Source organism: Ostrea edulis, chromosome 4 (assembly GCF_947568905.1).
Source record: "Ostrea edulis chromosome 4, xbOstEdul1.1, whole genome shotgun sequence".
Lineage (NCBI taxonomy): Eukaryota > Metazoa > Mollusca > Bivalvia > Ostreida > Ostreidae > Ostrea > Ostrea edulis.
Window position 1 is genome coordinate 49,003,463 of NC_079167.1, and position 13,173 is coordinate 49,016,635.

General features: G+C 36.9%; 2 protein-coding genes across 3 annotated transcripts in view; one reads left to right on the forward strand and one right to left on the reverse strand.

Annotated features, from left to right (window-relative positions):
- LOC125669815 (uncharacterized) overlaps positions 1-8,312 on the forward strand; it is a 12,017-nt gene extending 3,705 nt beyond the window's left edge. Inside the window, exon 2 of the mRNA XM_048904619.2 lies at positions 3,613-8,312. Coding sequence (XP_048760576.2) covers positions 3,613-5,157 — 1,545 coding nt within the window. The 3' untranslated portion in view covers positions 5,158-8,312. The remainder of the gene's footprint in view (positions 1-3,612) is intronic.
- Positions 8,313-8,407: 95 nt separating this feature from the next.
- The window catches only part of LOC125669816 (short-chain dehydrogenase/reductase family 42E member 1-like), a 33,541-nt gene continuing 28,775 nt past the window's right edge, over positions 8,408-13,173 (reverse strand). For both annotated transcript variants that reach the window (XM_048904620.2, XM_056162814.1), the window contains exons 6-11: positions 10,856-10,999; positions 10,564-10,698; positions 10,395-10,460; positions 10,239-10,302; positions 9,910-9,983; positions 8,408-9,810 (exon numbers count right to left, since the gene is read on the reverse strand). In XM_048904620.2, coding sequence (XP_048760577.2) covers positions 9,529-9,810; positions 9,910-9,983; positions 10,239-10,302; positions 10,395-10,460; positions 10,564-10,698; positions 10,856-10,999 — 765 coding nt within the window. In that variant the 3' untranslated portion in view covers positions 8,408-9,528. The remainder of the gene's footprint in view (positions 9,811-9,909; positions 9,984-10,238; positions 10,303-10,394; positions 10,461-10,563; positions 10,699-10,855; positions 11,000-13,173) is intronic.

The window sequence follows — 13,173 nt, forward strand, 5'->3', positions numbered from 1 at the left end:
TTACGGAAAGACCCGTGATTCTCACTTGATGCGGCAATGACAGTAACGGTTCTCGAACTCACGACCTCTCGCCCACAAACCAAGCGATAAATTGCTGAGCTACCGCGACCGCGACCGGGTCCATGCAGGACTAGTTATTTTTAAAAATACGTAGCTAGCTCTAGTAATGGCGAATCCCCCCCCCCCCCCCCCCGATAATTTAAAAAAAGAAATAGAACTGTCCAGAAAGGCAGGCACATTTTTATTTAGTCAGAATTCAGTAGATTCGGGGGACTTAATTAGGCCCTTGGGTCCCCACCAATTGTTAGCATCCGAGTTTGGTTTGTTACAACTATTCAATGAATTAATCTAAAGTTATCGTTTATCGAATTTGGTAATGCGCGAGATGTTGAAGAGGTAAAGTTCAGGAGCCACGTTTCGCAGGAATGTACCGTATTTGCTAAGTGTAATGGCGTAACCCCAACCCAATCCCCCCCCCCCCCCCCCACCCATTAATTGATCGCTTTTATGCGTCTAATGTGATCAGCCTATTCAAACTAGTCTCCTATTTAACCACTGGCTGATCTAGATAATTCTGAACGAAAGGATGCAGTAAACTGCTGGATGTCTGGGGACTGTCTTAAGATCTCTAGTGAGTCCAGTGGAAAGCCTTGGTGGAGGGGGTGGGAGTGCAGGGGGAGGGCGAGGTCAGTGGCGGATTTAAGGGGGGCGCAGCCGCCCCGCCCCCTCTCTCAAAATTTTCAACTTTAAGGTAAATCTTGGTATCTTGTTTAGAAAATTGTATTAAACGATAAAAGAAGCAATAATTTCTTCCATTCCCGGAGAAATAAAATGACAGAATCTTTTGATTTCTTGAAATACTTTATTGAGAGAACTTAATTTTTCCAGAAGCCCTTAAAATTTGCGTCATTTTACAAATTTCCTTTTATTAAAAATTACATATTTCAAGCCCTATAAAATCTGTAAAATCCAGGAACTCCCCTCCCCCCCCCCCCCCCAATGACCTCTACCACTGCCTCATAAAGTGGTGCCCCCTAACCGCAATTCCTGGATCCGCCCCTGGAAGTCCCCTGGAACAAGTGCGTTCTGACAAAATAAAACGTACATACATGCTTTTTTCGACATCTATATACAAAATATCATATTTGTGAAGTGTGTGTGTGTGTGTGTGTGTGTGTGTGTGTCTCCCGGCGCAAGATTCCTCATTGCTAACTACATGTATGTTCAACTAGTCCTTATATGGAACCGATCGCGGTAGTTCAGTGATATACCCTTTGGTTCGTAAACGTGAAGTCGCATGCATGTTCGAGCTCTACTCGTGTCATGATTGCATCAAACCTTAGACGTAAATATAGTTAATACTTTCCCATACGCATTGCTATCTAAAAGTGAGAATCACGGATCTTTCGGATAATGTGATCCTCGTGTGATGTCATAGGTTTTTGCAAAACGCTTTATCAAATTAAAATGTGCGCATGATAGAAATATCTTTCAGAGGAATTTTATTCACTGCATAAAATAAAAAATTGGTAAACTATTGATTTTAGAAAAGTTTATATTTTCCATAGATAATCAATTCTTTGTAATTAAAAAAATGTTGTCAAGGGCAATAACTCCTATGCTGGTATTTCTTCCAATGTATGTCTATTATACATGATTTCCCTAATATTCACAATTAATTTATACATATTTATGAATTAACATTTTTTTTTAAACTGTTGACATTTAATATTTGTCATTTCAACAAGTTTTTATTTATTTTAATTATTCTGTATAACAAAAATGTGTGATTTTCTGATGTTAACATATACTTCCGGTTTTTTTTATGTCTGACATCTTTAAAAATCCACTGTGCCCGTACATGTAGCATGGTAAGTCTATTTGTGGTACGTCACCTGCAGCTGGTGACGGTTAAATATAAGTGGGACCTAAACTAATGAAATCCATCGTAACAAATCAAAATAAACAATCCCTCGGATGCAATACATATGAAAGATTTTGCAATGCAAATGGAAATTATACAATGCAAACGAAAAAATTATATAATACAAATGGAAAATATAGAATACAAATGGAAAATTATACAATACAAATGGAAAATATAGAATACAAATGGGAAATTATACAATACAAATGGAAAATATAGAATACAAATGGAAAAATATACAAATCAAATGGAAATTATACAATGCAAATGAAAAATTATACAATGCAAATGGAAAATATAGAATACAAATGGAAAGTTATACAATACAAATGGAAAAGATCAAATATTGCAACGTTTGACATGCCATAGCTTTCTTTATCATGACTTTGATTAGTTGCACATCTATTTGTGGTTGTGTTATGGGGAAATGAGATATTAATTTTCATTGTTCCGATAGAATAATTCCTTATCAATAACATGTATAAAAGTTGTGAATTATATTTCAATAATCATTCTGAAAGTAAGTGCATAAACAATACATGGTCCCCTACCGGCGCCCCCATAAATTGACGACTGTATGTAATATTCAAGGTTCCAATGCAGATTTGATGTTGTTTGACCTTGAACTGTGACCCGATACATGTATTGGTACCAAGTCTTCATGATTACCAGTGTCAAATTAATTTATTGTTTTGTTGTTCATACAGTTGACGCATGTAGTTTTTATCAGGGATGAAACAGTAGTCTTTGCACAAAATACGTCAGGACATATTCAAATAATCGTGCAAATGAAACACAAAACAACACACCGATATAACACCCATATCTGTATGTTGAATATAATTACAAAAGACTTCAAAATACTACTTACTATCAACTGTTTCAAATACCCACGACTGCAGGAATGCGGAAAATTGAGAACTGTCGACGCACCAGACTTCACTCACCGACTACACAAAAATACTCGCGTAATTATTAACAGATTTGATATATATTTTCATTGGTATGCTCCTTTTGTGATTAATGAGCTTGAAATGTCAAATTAATGAAGTTATCTTGTTAATACTATTTATGGTTTTTCTCTCCAAATTCTGATTCTTTATTTTCGTGAGCCACAGGCTCATATGATATACATAATACAATTATACAAACAAAAATGGAATTGTGGAGACAACAATGTTACAGCGATGTACAATTTAGATTAAACAAATGCTATCACACCATATGAGAGTTCCGTAGCTTAGTTGCATACTGTAAAATTTTCCGAAATTAATCAGTTCTTTAGTATTTTTAACACTGAGTAGTTTAATCAGTTTGAAAACACTGGGTTTTGTATATTAAAATTCCTTAGCATATTTTTTCTCAAGTCAGCATATAGAGGGAATTTCAAAATAAAGTGGAACTCATCCTCTACACCATTTGGCTCACAAGCAGTACATAACCGTCGTTCTCTGACTGTAGTATTATGTCTTCCAACTTCAACATATGTGAAGCTTAGGACAACATTTAAATAAGCACGTCCACAATTTTCGGTGCAAGGGGAGTAACTGCAAAAATGTAGGCCATTTCTCTTACGACCCCCCCCCCCCCCCCCCCCCCCCCCCGAAAAACGATGATACGTGCCTGCTTTGATGAATTAACATATACATATGTACATGTATCTGCAAGATTTTTTCTCTACACAGCAAACTGTCAAAAGTGAAGAGGAAGAAAAACAACCCCAAAATATTTCCGACTCCCAAACCAGATGTGGATGTTGTAACCAGTGTGCACCAAGCTTGACAAACACCCGGCGCCAAAGGATGCCATCTGAGCCTTTTATGATGTGTTTTAAACATAGACCTTATCTATGTGCTTACGGATGTTTCGATTGCAAAGTTCCCGTCTGCTTAAAATGTACAAAGCAAGAACACAACAAGCACACGATATGTGAACTGTTTGAGCTTTCTGAAGAATCTACAACTTTTGCCAAGACTGAAAAGATAGGAATGTCGCCTGTAGAAGAGTCTCCTTGTAGGGATTCTGTTGTTGGGTCAGAAGTCCATAAAGGTTACGAACTTGTAATTAATCAAGCCAATAAACAAGCTGTTATTCTACATTCCATGGTAGATGCAATTCTCCAAGACATTCTGAATTCTGTTAATGAGATGAAATTTAGAGACTTGGAATATGTGGAAAAAATCGAAAAAGAATTCAAACTATTGAGCACAAAATATGATGACAATAATTCCCCAAAGAACACCATTCTAAATGCTGAAGAGATAATATATCAGAGGGAAGAAAACCGTAGTAATAGCGTCTCTGAAAAAATAAAATTTAGAGCACCAAGATTTCTTGAAGGAAACCCCAATATCAAAGACATGAAGGCTCGGTTTGGGATCGTTAAGTCGTCAGTTATTGAAAGAAGAAATCAGAGGGCAAAAAAAATGATGTCCAAACCAATTTTGTTACTTACCATTAATTCTCGCTCAAAGTATACATTGTATGTAAAGTATTATCACTCAAATATGATTCTTCAAAGCGGCACTGGTCCAGAATTGTATATATTAAATGAGGAAGGGGGGTGCTTGGACACGATTCAGACAACGACTGGACTAGATATGCCTGCGGGACTGGCAGTCATGGATGACGGAACCATACTGTACAGCGATTATTGTCACAAACGTGTCAGAATAATGAAGTCCGACAAATCCGAAGAAACACTATGTAGAGTAGAAGGTAAGCCGAACGGCATTTGTTGTACTAGATCAAGTGACGTCATTGTATGCCTTCAAGACTGCTTCGAATCCAAGGGTAAAGTAGTTCGATATGACCATAATGGAAACCTGAAGCAAGAGTTCATGCATCAGTATCTGAAGAGTCCAACTGCAGTTTGTGAAAACATCAACTACGACATCTGTATTACTGAGGAGAGCATGCGCAAGGTTATTGTAATCGATAAGGAAATGGATATCAGATTCATGTATGATGGAAATGTGAAATCCAGCGAATTCATGAAATTCACACCCCGTGACATATGCAGCGATAGTTTTGGCCAGATTCTTGTAGCAGATTTTAGCAACCGAGTAATCCACATGATTGATGAGGATGGTCATTTCATAAAGTACCTTCTAACGAAGGAAGACGAACTCTCATATCCTCATGGACTGTGCGTAGATAGTGAGAATAGACTGTGGGTAGCTGAGAGGTTCTCTAAAAAGATTAAGGTTTTTCAGTATTTAAGTTCTTGATACATTTTTTTTATCCCCTCCTCTACCTAGTTAGGTCACCTGAATCATTCAGGTGACCTATTGCTATCTGTTTTTGTCCGTCAGGTGACCTATTGCTATCTGTTTTTGTCCGTCGTCGTTCGTCGTGCGTTAACATTTTAACATTTTCAGCTTCTTCTCTGAAACCCCTGAACCAATTTCAACCAATTTTGGCATATGGCATCTGTGGGTGGAGGGGAACAAAAATTGTGAAATTCGTGGTCCCTGCCCCCCTGGGGCTTGAGGGGTGGGGCAAAAACCATCAAAATGAGTGTAATTTTAAAAAATCTTCTTCTTTACTCCTGGACATCAAGAAGCCAAACTGTGGGCATAATTATAATGAGCGTTGAGCCCTCTACCAAAATTGTGAAATTCATGGCCCCTGGGGCAGGGGTTCTTGTGTTAGGGTGGGGCTCTATTGGTCATATAGTGAAAATGTAGAAATTCTTTGAAAATCTTCTTCTCTGTCTCTGGGTATTAAGTAGACAAACTAATAGCATGGTAATGATGAGCAAGGATGTCTCTTTAAAAATTGTGAAATTCATGGCCCCTGGATCAGGAGTTCTGGTGCTAGGGTGGGGCTCTATAAGTCATATAGTGAAAATGCATTATTTCTTTGAAAATCTTCTTCTCTGTCCTTGGGTATTAAGTAGACAAACCAATAGCATGGTTATGATGAGCAAGGATGCCTCTTTCAAAATTGTGAAATTCATGGCCCCTGGGTCAGGGGTTCTGGTATTAGGGTGGGGCCCCATTGATCATATAGTGAAAATGCATTTTATTTCTTTGAAAATCTTCTCCTCTGCTGCTGGGTATTAAGTAGACAAACTAATAGTATGATAATGATGATCAAGGATGCTTCTTTCAAAACTGAAATTTATGGCCCCTGGGTCAGGGGTTCTGGTGCAAAGGCGGGGCTGATTGATTATATAGTGAAAATGCAATATTTCTTTGAAAATCTTCTTCTATGTTACTGGGTATTGAGGTAGCCAAACTAATAGCATAGTTATGATGAGCATGGATGACTCTCCAGAAATTCATGGCCCCAGGGTTAGGGGTTCTTGTGTTTGGGCGGGGCCCTATCGATCTTATATAGTGAAAATGCATTTTATTTCTTTGAAAATCTTCTTCTCTGCTCCTGGGTATTAAGTAGACAAACTAATAGCATGGTTCTGATGAGCATATATATAAACATATATATTTTAAGTTACTTGCGGAAGGATTTTACTTTAAATCAATCCGGGAATATAGTTGCCTACTATACACTTCGTGCATTAGTTGCCTACCATAACAGTCGCGCAGCTTGATAGAACTTTTGAATCTTGCAACATTGTGTTTGTAATTAATAAAGTTTTGAAATAAATAATTTCCTTTTTTATGCATATTACTTGAGGAGGGGGTCATGTTGAGTTGCACCTGTTGTTAAGTTGGTAGGTTGGTCAGTAGACCAAATTTCTGCTCAGTATCTAGATATATCTAGAGAATGCTATGTTTATTAAACATCATACTTATTGCACTGTTACCCCATGAAAAGGAGTTGGCTCCAATTTTGTGGTCAAGAGTTAAAGTACTCTAATCAGCAGTATTTGACTTATCCTGATATCCGATGCTTTCGGCCTCACAATGGTAGAGGCGGGCATGTGGAAATTGAAGTACAAGCCCAAACGGCATGTAAATTTAGAGGCTTAAACCTTTAGCGATGTACTTTTCCTTTTGATTCAAACGATCAATTTATTCATCAGATGTAACATTATGAAATAGCCAATTAAATAACACTGGTAACAATTAAAATGCACTGAAAAGTTCGATTAAGGACATACGCAATGTAGTTTTGAACTTTATTTTCTGTCATTTACGATTAGTAATGAAATTGAGAACAGAAGATGTATTGTAGCTAAAGATGTGGAAAAATAGATTTCCTTTGGTGGGAAAAGGCAACTAATAAAATTAATGAATAAATTACTGGGCATGTAAGTATTTGTTTGAGCTAATCTAATTAGTATACATGCCTGCCCAAAGGGCATGTGCTGGGGAAAAAAATTGGCAAATCTTGTCCATTCAATATCCTGAGAACCATTTCCTTGAAAGACATCAAACTTGATACACTGGTTCCCTTGTAGAGTAAATGGCCCTGTTGATTTTGCGGTCATCAGATCAAAGGTTAAAAATCGAACTAAAAATGCAAAGATCTACACCCTTAAAAATATCTTGAGGACCCTTTGCTCGACAGAGGTCAGACTTGATGCACTGGTTCCTTTCGGAGAAGATGACCATTGTAGCTAATAAAATCACAAAGACAAGGGTAAACTGAATAATAGGAATATATACAACTACTCAATACTTTAAGAACCCTTTGCTTGACAGACATGAAATTATTATGTATATTGGTTTTATCTAAGGAGTAAATAACCCTTTTCTTTATGATGTCTCAGACCTAGGTTTTTTAAAAAGGTTTATTGATTGAACATAAAAATGACACATGTACTTCATGACCACCTAGCTATTCAATGTTTCTTCCATCCACAAGTAAAATTCTTATATTTAAACACAAACCTAATTCAAACATTGGAAGGTTGTTACGTGATACTCAGGTGACCTATAAGGCCCCTGGGCCTCTTGTTGAAAGTGAAATGACTTTCGTTCGTGTGAACGTGCACAAAGTGATGTATAGTAGATGACAAATCTAATTAAAACTAGATCTTCTCTAACCATGACATTTCATACCAATCTAATTAAAATCAGATCTTCTCTAAAACTCCATACCAATCTAATTAAAATAAGATTTTCTCTAACACTCCATACCAATCTGATTAAAATCAGATCTTCTCTAAGCGTGACACTCCATACCAATCTAATTAAAATCAGATCTTCTCTAACACTCCATACCAATCTAATTAAAATCAGATCTTCTCTATCACTCCATACCAATCTAATTAAAATCAGATCTTCTCTAACACTCCATACCAATCTAATTAAAATCAGATCTTCTCTAACACTCCATACCAATCTAATTAAAATCAGATCTTCTCTATCCGTGACACTCCATACCAATCTAATTAAAATCAGATCTTCTCTAACCGTGAGAAGTGTAACAGTTAAAGAACGTCTGATTTCAATTAGATTGAGTGAATGAAAAATACACGACATATGATGTCTAAATACACCAGTAAAATGTCTTTAATACAACAGAGAACCATTTCAACACAGGAAATAAAAGAACAAAATGGATGTACATTTCATAACATTTATTTTAAAAAACGTTCTGCGTCATGATACAAGAGACATAAAAGCTTGACAAAGTTTCGGGTTTCGTTTTTTACATGTAGCTTGACTGGGCTATTCCTGATCACATGGCGTCTGTCAGTGAAATGTACACATTTTTGACATCTCTAGAACCACATAGCCAATTTCAACCAAACTTTCCGTTAAACATCTTTGGATTAACTATTCAGAATTGTTCATACGTAGGGGAAATAATTAAGAAATAGTGAAAATATGGTGGTATCTTTAAAAATTCTTCTCACTCATATGGAGACGCCACTTTTGCCGGTGAAGGGCTGAAAATTTTGGCCTATGCTCGGTGCTTAAAATATTTTGAAGAGTAGCAGAGCCACACTATTCATAAATCAAACCAATTTGCAAAAACCCTGAATTCAATTTTCCCCATGAACTTGGGATTAGGGTGGGGTTAAAATTAGTGATCAAAGTTTACATTACACAAGGAGCCAGTCTTTAAAATCTGTAAAACAAAAATGTCCAGAATTCGTAATATTGCATGCATCCCCATGTTGTCTGGATCAATTAAGTCATAACCCCATGAACCTAGGTTATAATATGGGTTAAAAAATTAATTTGATTACAGAAGGTAAAGATCATTAAAAAAATCTTTTGTCTGAAAACAGCAAGGTCAAGGTGACTCAGATGTGCGTTGTGGACCGCTGACCTCTTGTTTATGGAAAGTGATGTCATAATTTTGCTTTGGGTGTGTTGTTTGTTACGAGAGCAAAGCATCGATCACTTTCACCAACGTCATTACAGTTCAACTTTAGGGGGATTTTTATTTAATTATTTAATTTGTGTGATCATTACATATTATTGCAATTGTTAATTGTTGATCAAGAATTTCAAATACTCTTTGAAATGATATATCAATCAATGACACAGTGCATTTGAAAAGTTGATAAGATGAAAATTCCCTCTACGAAGTACTTAATACATGTACATATTGTATAGCATTATTTTTGTGGAGAAAGCGGAGAGAAAATACCAGTTGTTGAATGAAAGCACACCACATATTCTGCCTCCACATAGTTTTGCTGGTTTGGCGAAATATTTATTTTTCGGTCATTTGCTCTATTTGTCAAGAATCACACTTAACGTGGCTTTCTCAAATGTTGACAAGTTCCACAATGGAATGTAGGACAACACAAACGAAGTAAATATCACAGTAATAACAATATTGGCAAACCAATTCATTCGAAAAACCAATGAAGTTTTCATTTGCTTCTTTCGGAAACCTCGCTTTACCAAGTCGCCTAGTACATCCGAAATTTCATTCTGTTTGACTGGTTTGTATCCAAGATCACGTGACGCTTTCTTGATGCAAAAGTAATTGGTGACGCCCATTTTGTACACCTTCCAAGGAAACGGGATATAATAAACGTTTACAAAAAAACAAAAAACAAAACAAAAAGTTATGCACTAATTACAAAACCTTTGATACTTTATGCCTACCTCCATTCTCGTTAAAACAGGCTGGAAGTCGTATATTCCAGATACTAAAAAGTGTATCATTTCGATCACCCATGCTGAAAGTAAGAACACAATAAATCAACCGTAGATCTGTATAATCTAGAATATGTGACATTTGCAATAGAATACGTAATCCCAAAATCTAAGGAACGCACATGCTAGATATAGAAGTCCCATCCTTTACAAATGTCTAGGGTATGCCAGGTAGAGGGACATACAAATTGGACAAAGTAATCCTTAAATGTCGCTATGCTTAGCAGGCGACACAGACATTGAACATTACAGTACATTTATATACCTGTCTTACTTACCAATACAGCACATCAGTCGGATTGGGATTTGGCGTCTCGGTAGTGAGTAACCCAACCCTTCTATCTTGGAAAAGCAATAAAGCATGAAGTCAGAAATTAATTTTGAGAACCAAAATACATGTATATGTGACAAATATTTTTCTGAGCATTACTTACAAGCGGGCGGAAGAATGAGAAGGTGTTAATGGGAGCACCGTCTGATATGAAATAAGTTTGTCCTCCCTGTAAAAGAATCGTTCCGTGAATATAAAGAATGGTTTTCTGCAGTATTTTAAAACTTAGACCAAAAATTCATTTTGATATTATTTGAGAGTTGCTTTAATACTGCTTTATGGCTTTCTTCTTTGGTAAGTGCCTTGGCAGCTAGAATATGGGCCTGAACCATGTTGTCCACATGTAAAAAGTCCGTCAAAGACTCGGCACCGAAGAGAGCTTGGATAACCCCTGTCTGCGCCATGTTCTGAATAAATGTTCAATTAGATACCGTACACAATTGATTTGATTGATTGAATTGGTTTACAAAATCTCAATATAGAGAAAGTGAGGACATTCTGAAAGATATAAAGATCTATACGTTATCTGTAGTACTGCTTGGGTTTTCATTAAAGATCTCTCACCACTACTCTTGGTATATGACGTAGCTCGCCTACTCCATAAACTCCACCCAACCGGAGTGCACATGTTCTGAGTAAGCATTCCTTGTCTGCCTCAAGTACTATTTGTTCTGCAATTCTTTTCGTTTTCGAGTAATGATCTAAAAACTAAAACCAGACATTTTCTTTACACTGTGTTCCATCATATTTTTCAGGTAAGATAAAAATACATGATACAAATATTTTTCTGACATACTATGTCATGATTAAATGCATTCATATTTGATTTGTTTTTAAAATAAGTAAAACATACTTAGGAGACAAATGTATAAAGAAAAATGTAACAGAATTTACAAAAACACAATTGTTGCCATCATACAAAATTGAATTATCTTCATTTTCTTGAAATGCTATTATCATATTTCCTATCAAAATAAAGATAAATATATTATGTCAATCAAGATGTGTTTGTGAAACACTGATGCCCACGTATGGTAACAAAGTTAATAATGGCCAAAGTTAAAAGTTTTTCAAGAGTAGATAAAACCCCAAGGTTAAGATCATGAGATCAAAAATTTGGCACTCAAAGAAAGGTTTTTTCACGAGGAATACACATGTGAAATATGAAAGCCCTATCTCCATTCATTCAAACGTTATGGCCAAGGTCGTTTCCGTGGGGGTTCGGGTCAGAATGGGTCTTTAGTATCCTTTGCTTGTCGTAAGTTGCGACTAAATGAGGCGGTCCTTCGGATGAGACCGTAAAAAGCAAGGTCCCGTGTAGGTGTGTCACGTTAAAGATCCCTCCCTGCTCAAAAACCATAAGTGTTGAGGTGACGTCTCCATATGAGTGAAATATTCTCTAATGTAATGTTAAACAATCTACAATCAATCAATAATGGACAAGGTTAAAGTTTTTGCGGACAAACAGACCAACAGACAGACGGACGGACAGACCAAACATGCATGCCCCCAAATCTCTAATTCTGTTATGGGTCCACGTGACCAGCAGAAATCAATCGCAGATAAACATCTATTTATTTACAATTATATACCGAAAAATATGACATAAAAAAGTACTAACTTACAGTAGGCCTAATCAAAGTTCACAAATCTGTGTCCGATGTGTTGTTTATTTACCACCGCGGAAAAATAAGTTGTCACTACTCGGTCGTTAATTAGTCCCCAGAGATAATCCAACTTTCTGTAGAATGATTATATAGTGCTAATTACCACAACCGGGGCATAGTAACAAAGCAAATTGAGTGAAATCATATTCCCACTTCAAATTACTCATTTAATTTATGCTTTTTGAAAGGGGAAATATTTTACAAAGACTCCTCTAGCGAAGTTTCAGTGTAAAATCACAATGTTGGAAATGTCATCCAGATATAATTTATTCCCCAATATGATGATCTTCATCTCTGACATATTGATCTCAAAATGATACGCGTCATCCTTTTGCACTGTCGGATCTTAAATGATGGCGATATGCGATACCATACCATATGAACAAGTGACCGTAACCTTTTGACATAAAACAGTAGATGGTATCCCATGGAGACTGTTCATGTGCAGTTTCATTGTTAAAGCTCAAATTACATCAGAGAGATCACAAGTAGTCATTCCTTACCATTTGTGACGTGTTGACCATTGGACCTAAAAAAAACCCAGTAGGTTTCACCTCTAGCAAATAGTTTTTGATAATTCATCTGGAAAACATTTCTTCCTATATGTGATCCCTGGACTTTAACCCGTTTGAAAAATACAACATGGATTATTCTTTAGTCACACTGACTTCTCCTGTGAAGTTTCATTCCTAAAGCAGCAGTCACATCTCACCGGATAACGCTAACGGACGTCCAACGGATTACAAAATTGTCCATCCGTTCGTCTCCGTTCCTTTGCGTTTCTCTTTCGGCCAACGCGTTCCTTGTCCGGCGGAGAGTTTAGAGCATGTTCAAAACTTGAAACGAACACCACCGGACTATGGAGTCCTCCTAGTGGACGGTAGGTATGCATTTTAATCGGAACTCATGCGTTTCTTTTCCTGTCCTTGTCCAGTTTGCATTCGTTAATGTCCAGTGGACATGAGTCACGGCCGGGACTACTACCGGACATACAGCGGGTCAACCGAAGATGTAATGGACATCAACCGCATTTTACGAACAAGAAACGCATGAAACTGGCAAATAACGGTTGTCAAACGGAGGTCCACGAGACCGGTACAAGTCCGTTCGTCTAACGTTGAAAGAATGTTATATCAGTTTCTCATGCGTCCTACGTTCTTTTGACCCGGTACTTGTCCGTTATTCAGACGGTAATGTCCATTAAAGGAGCCTTCG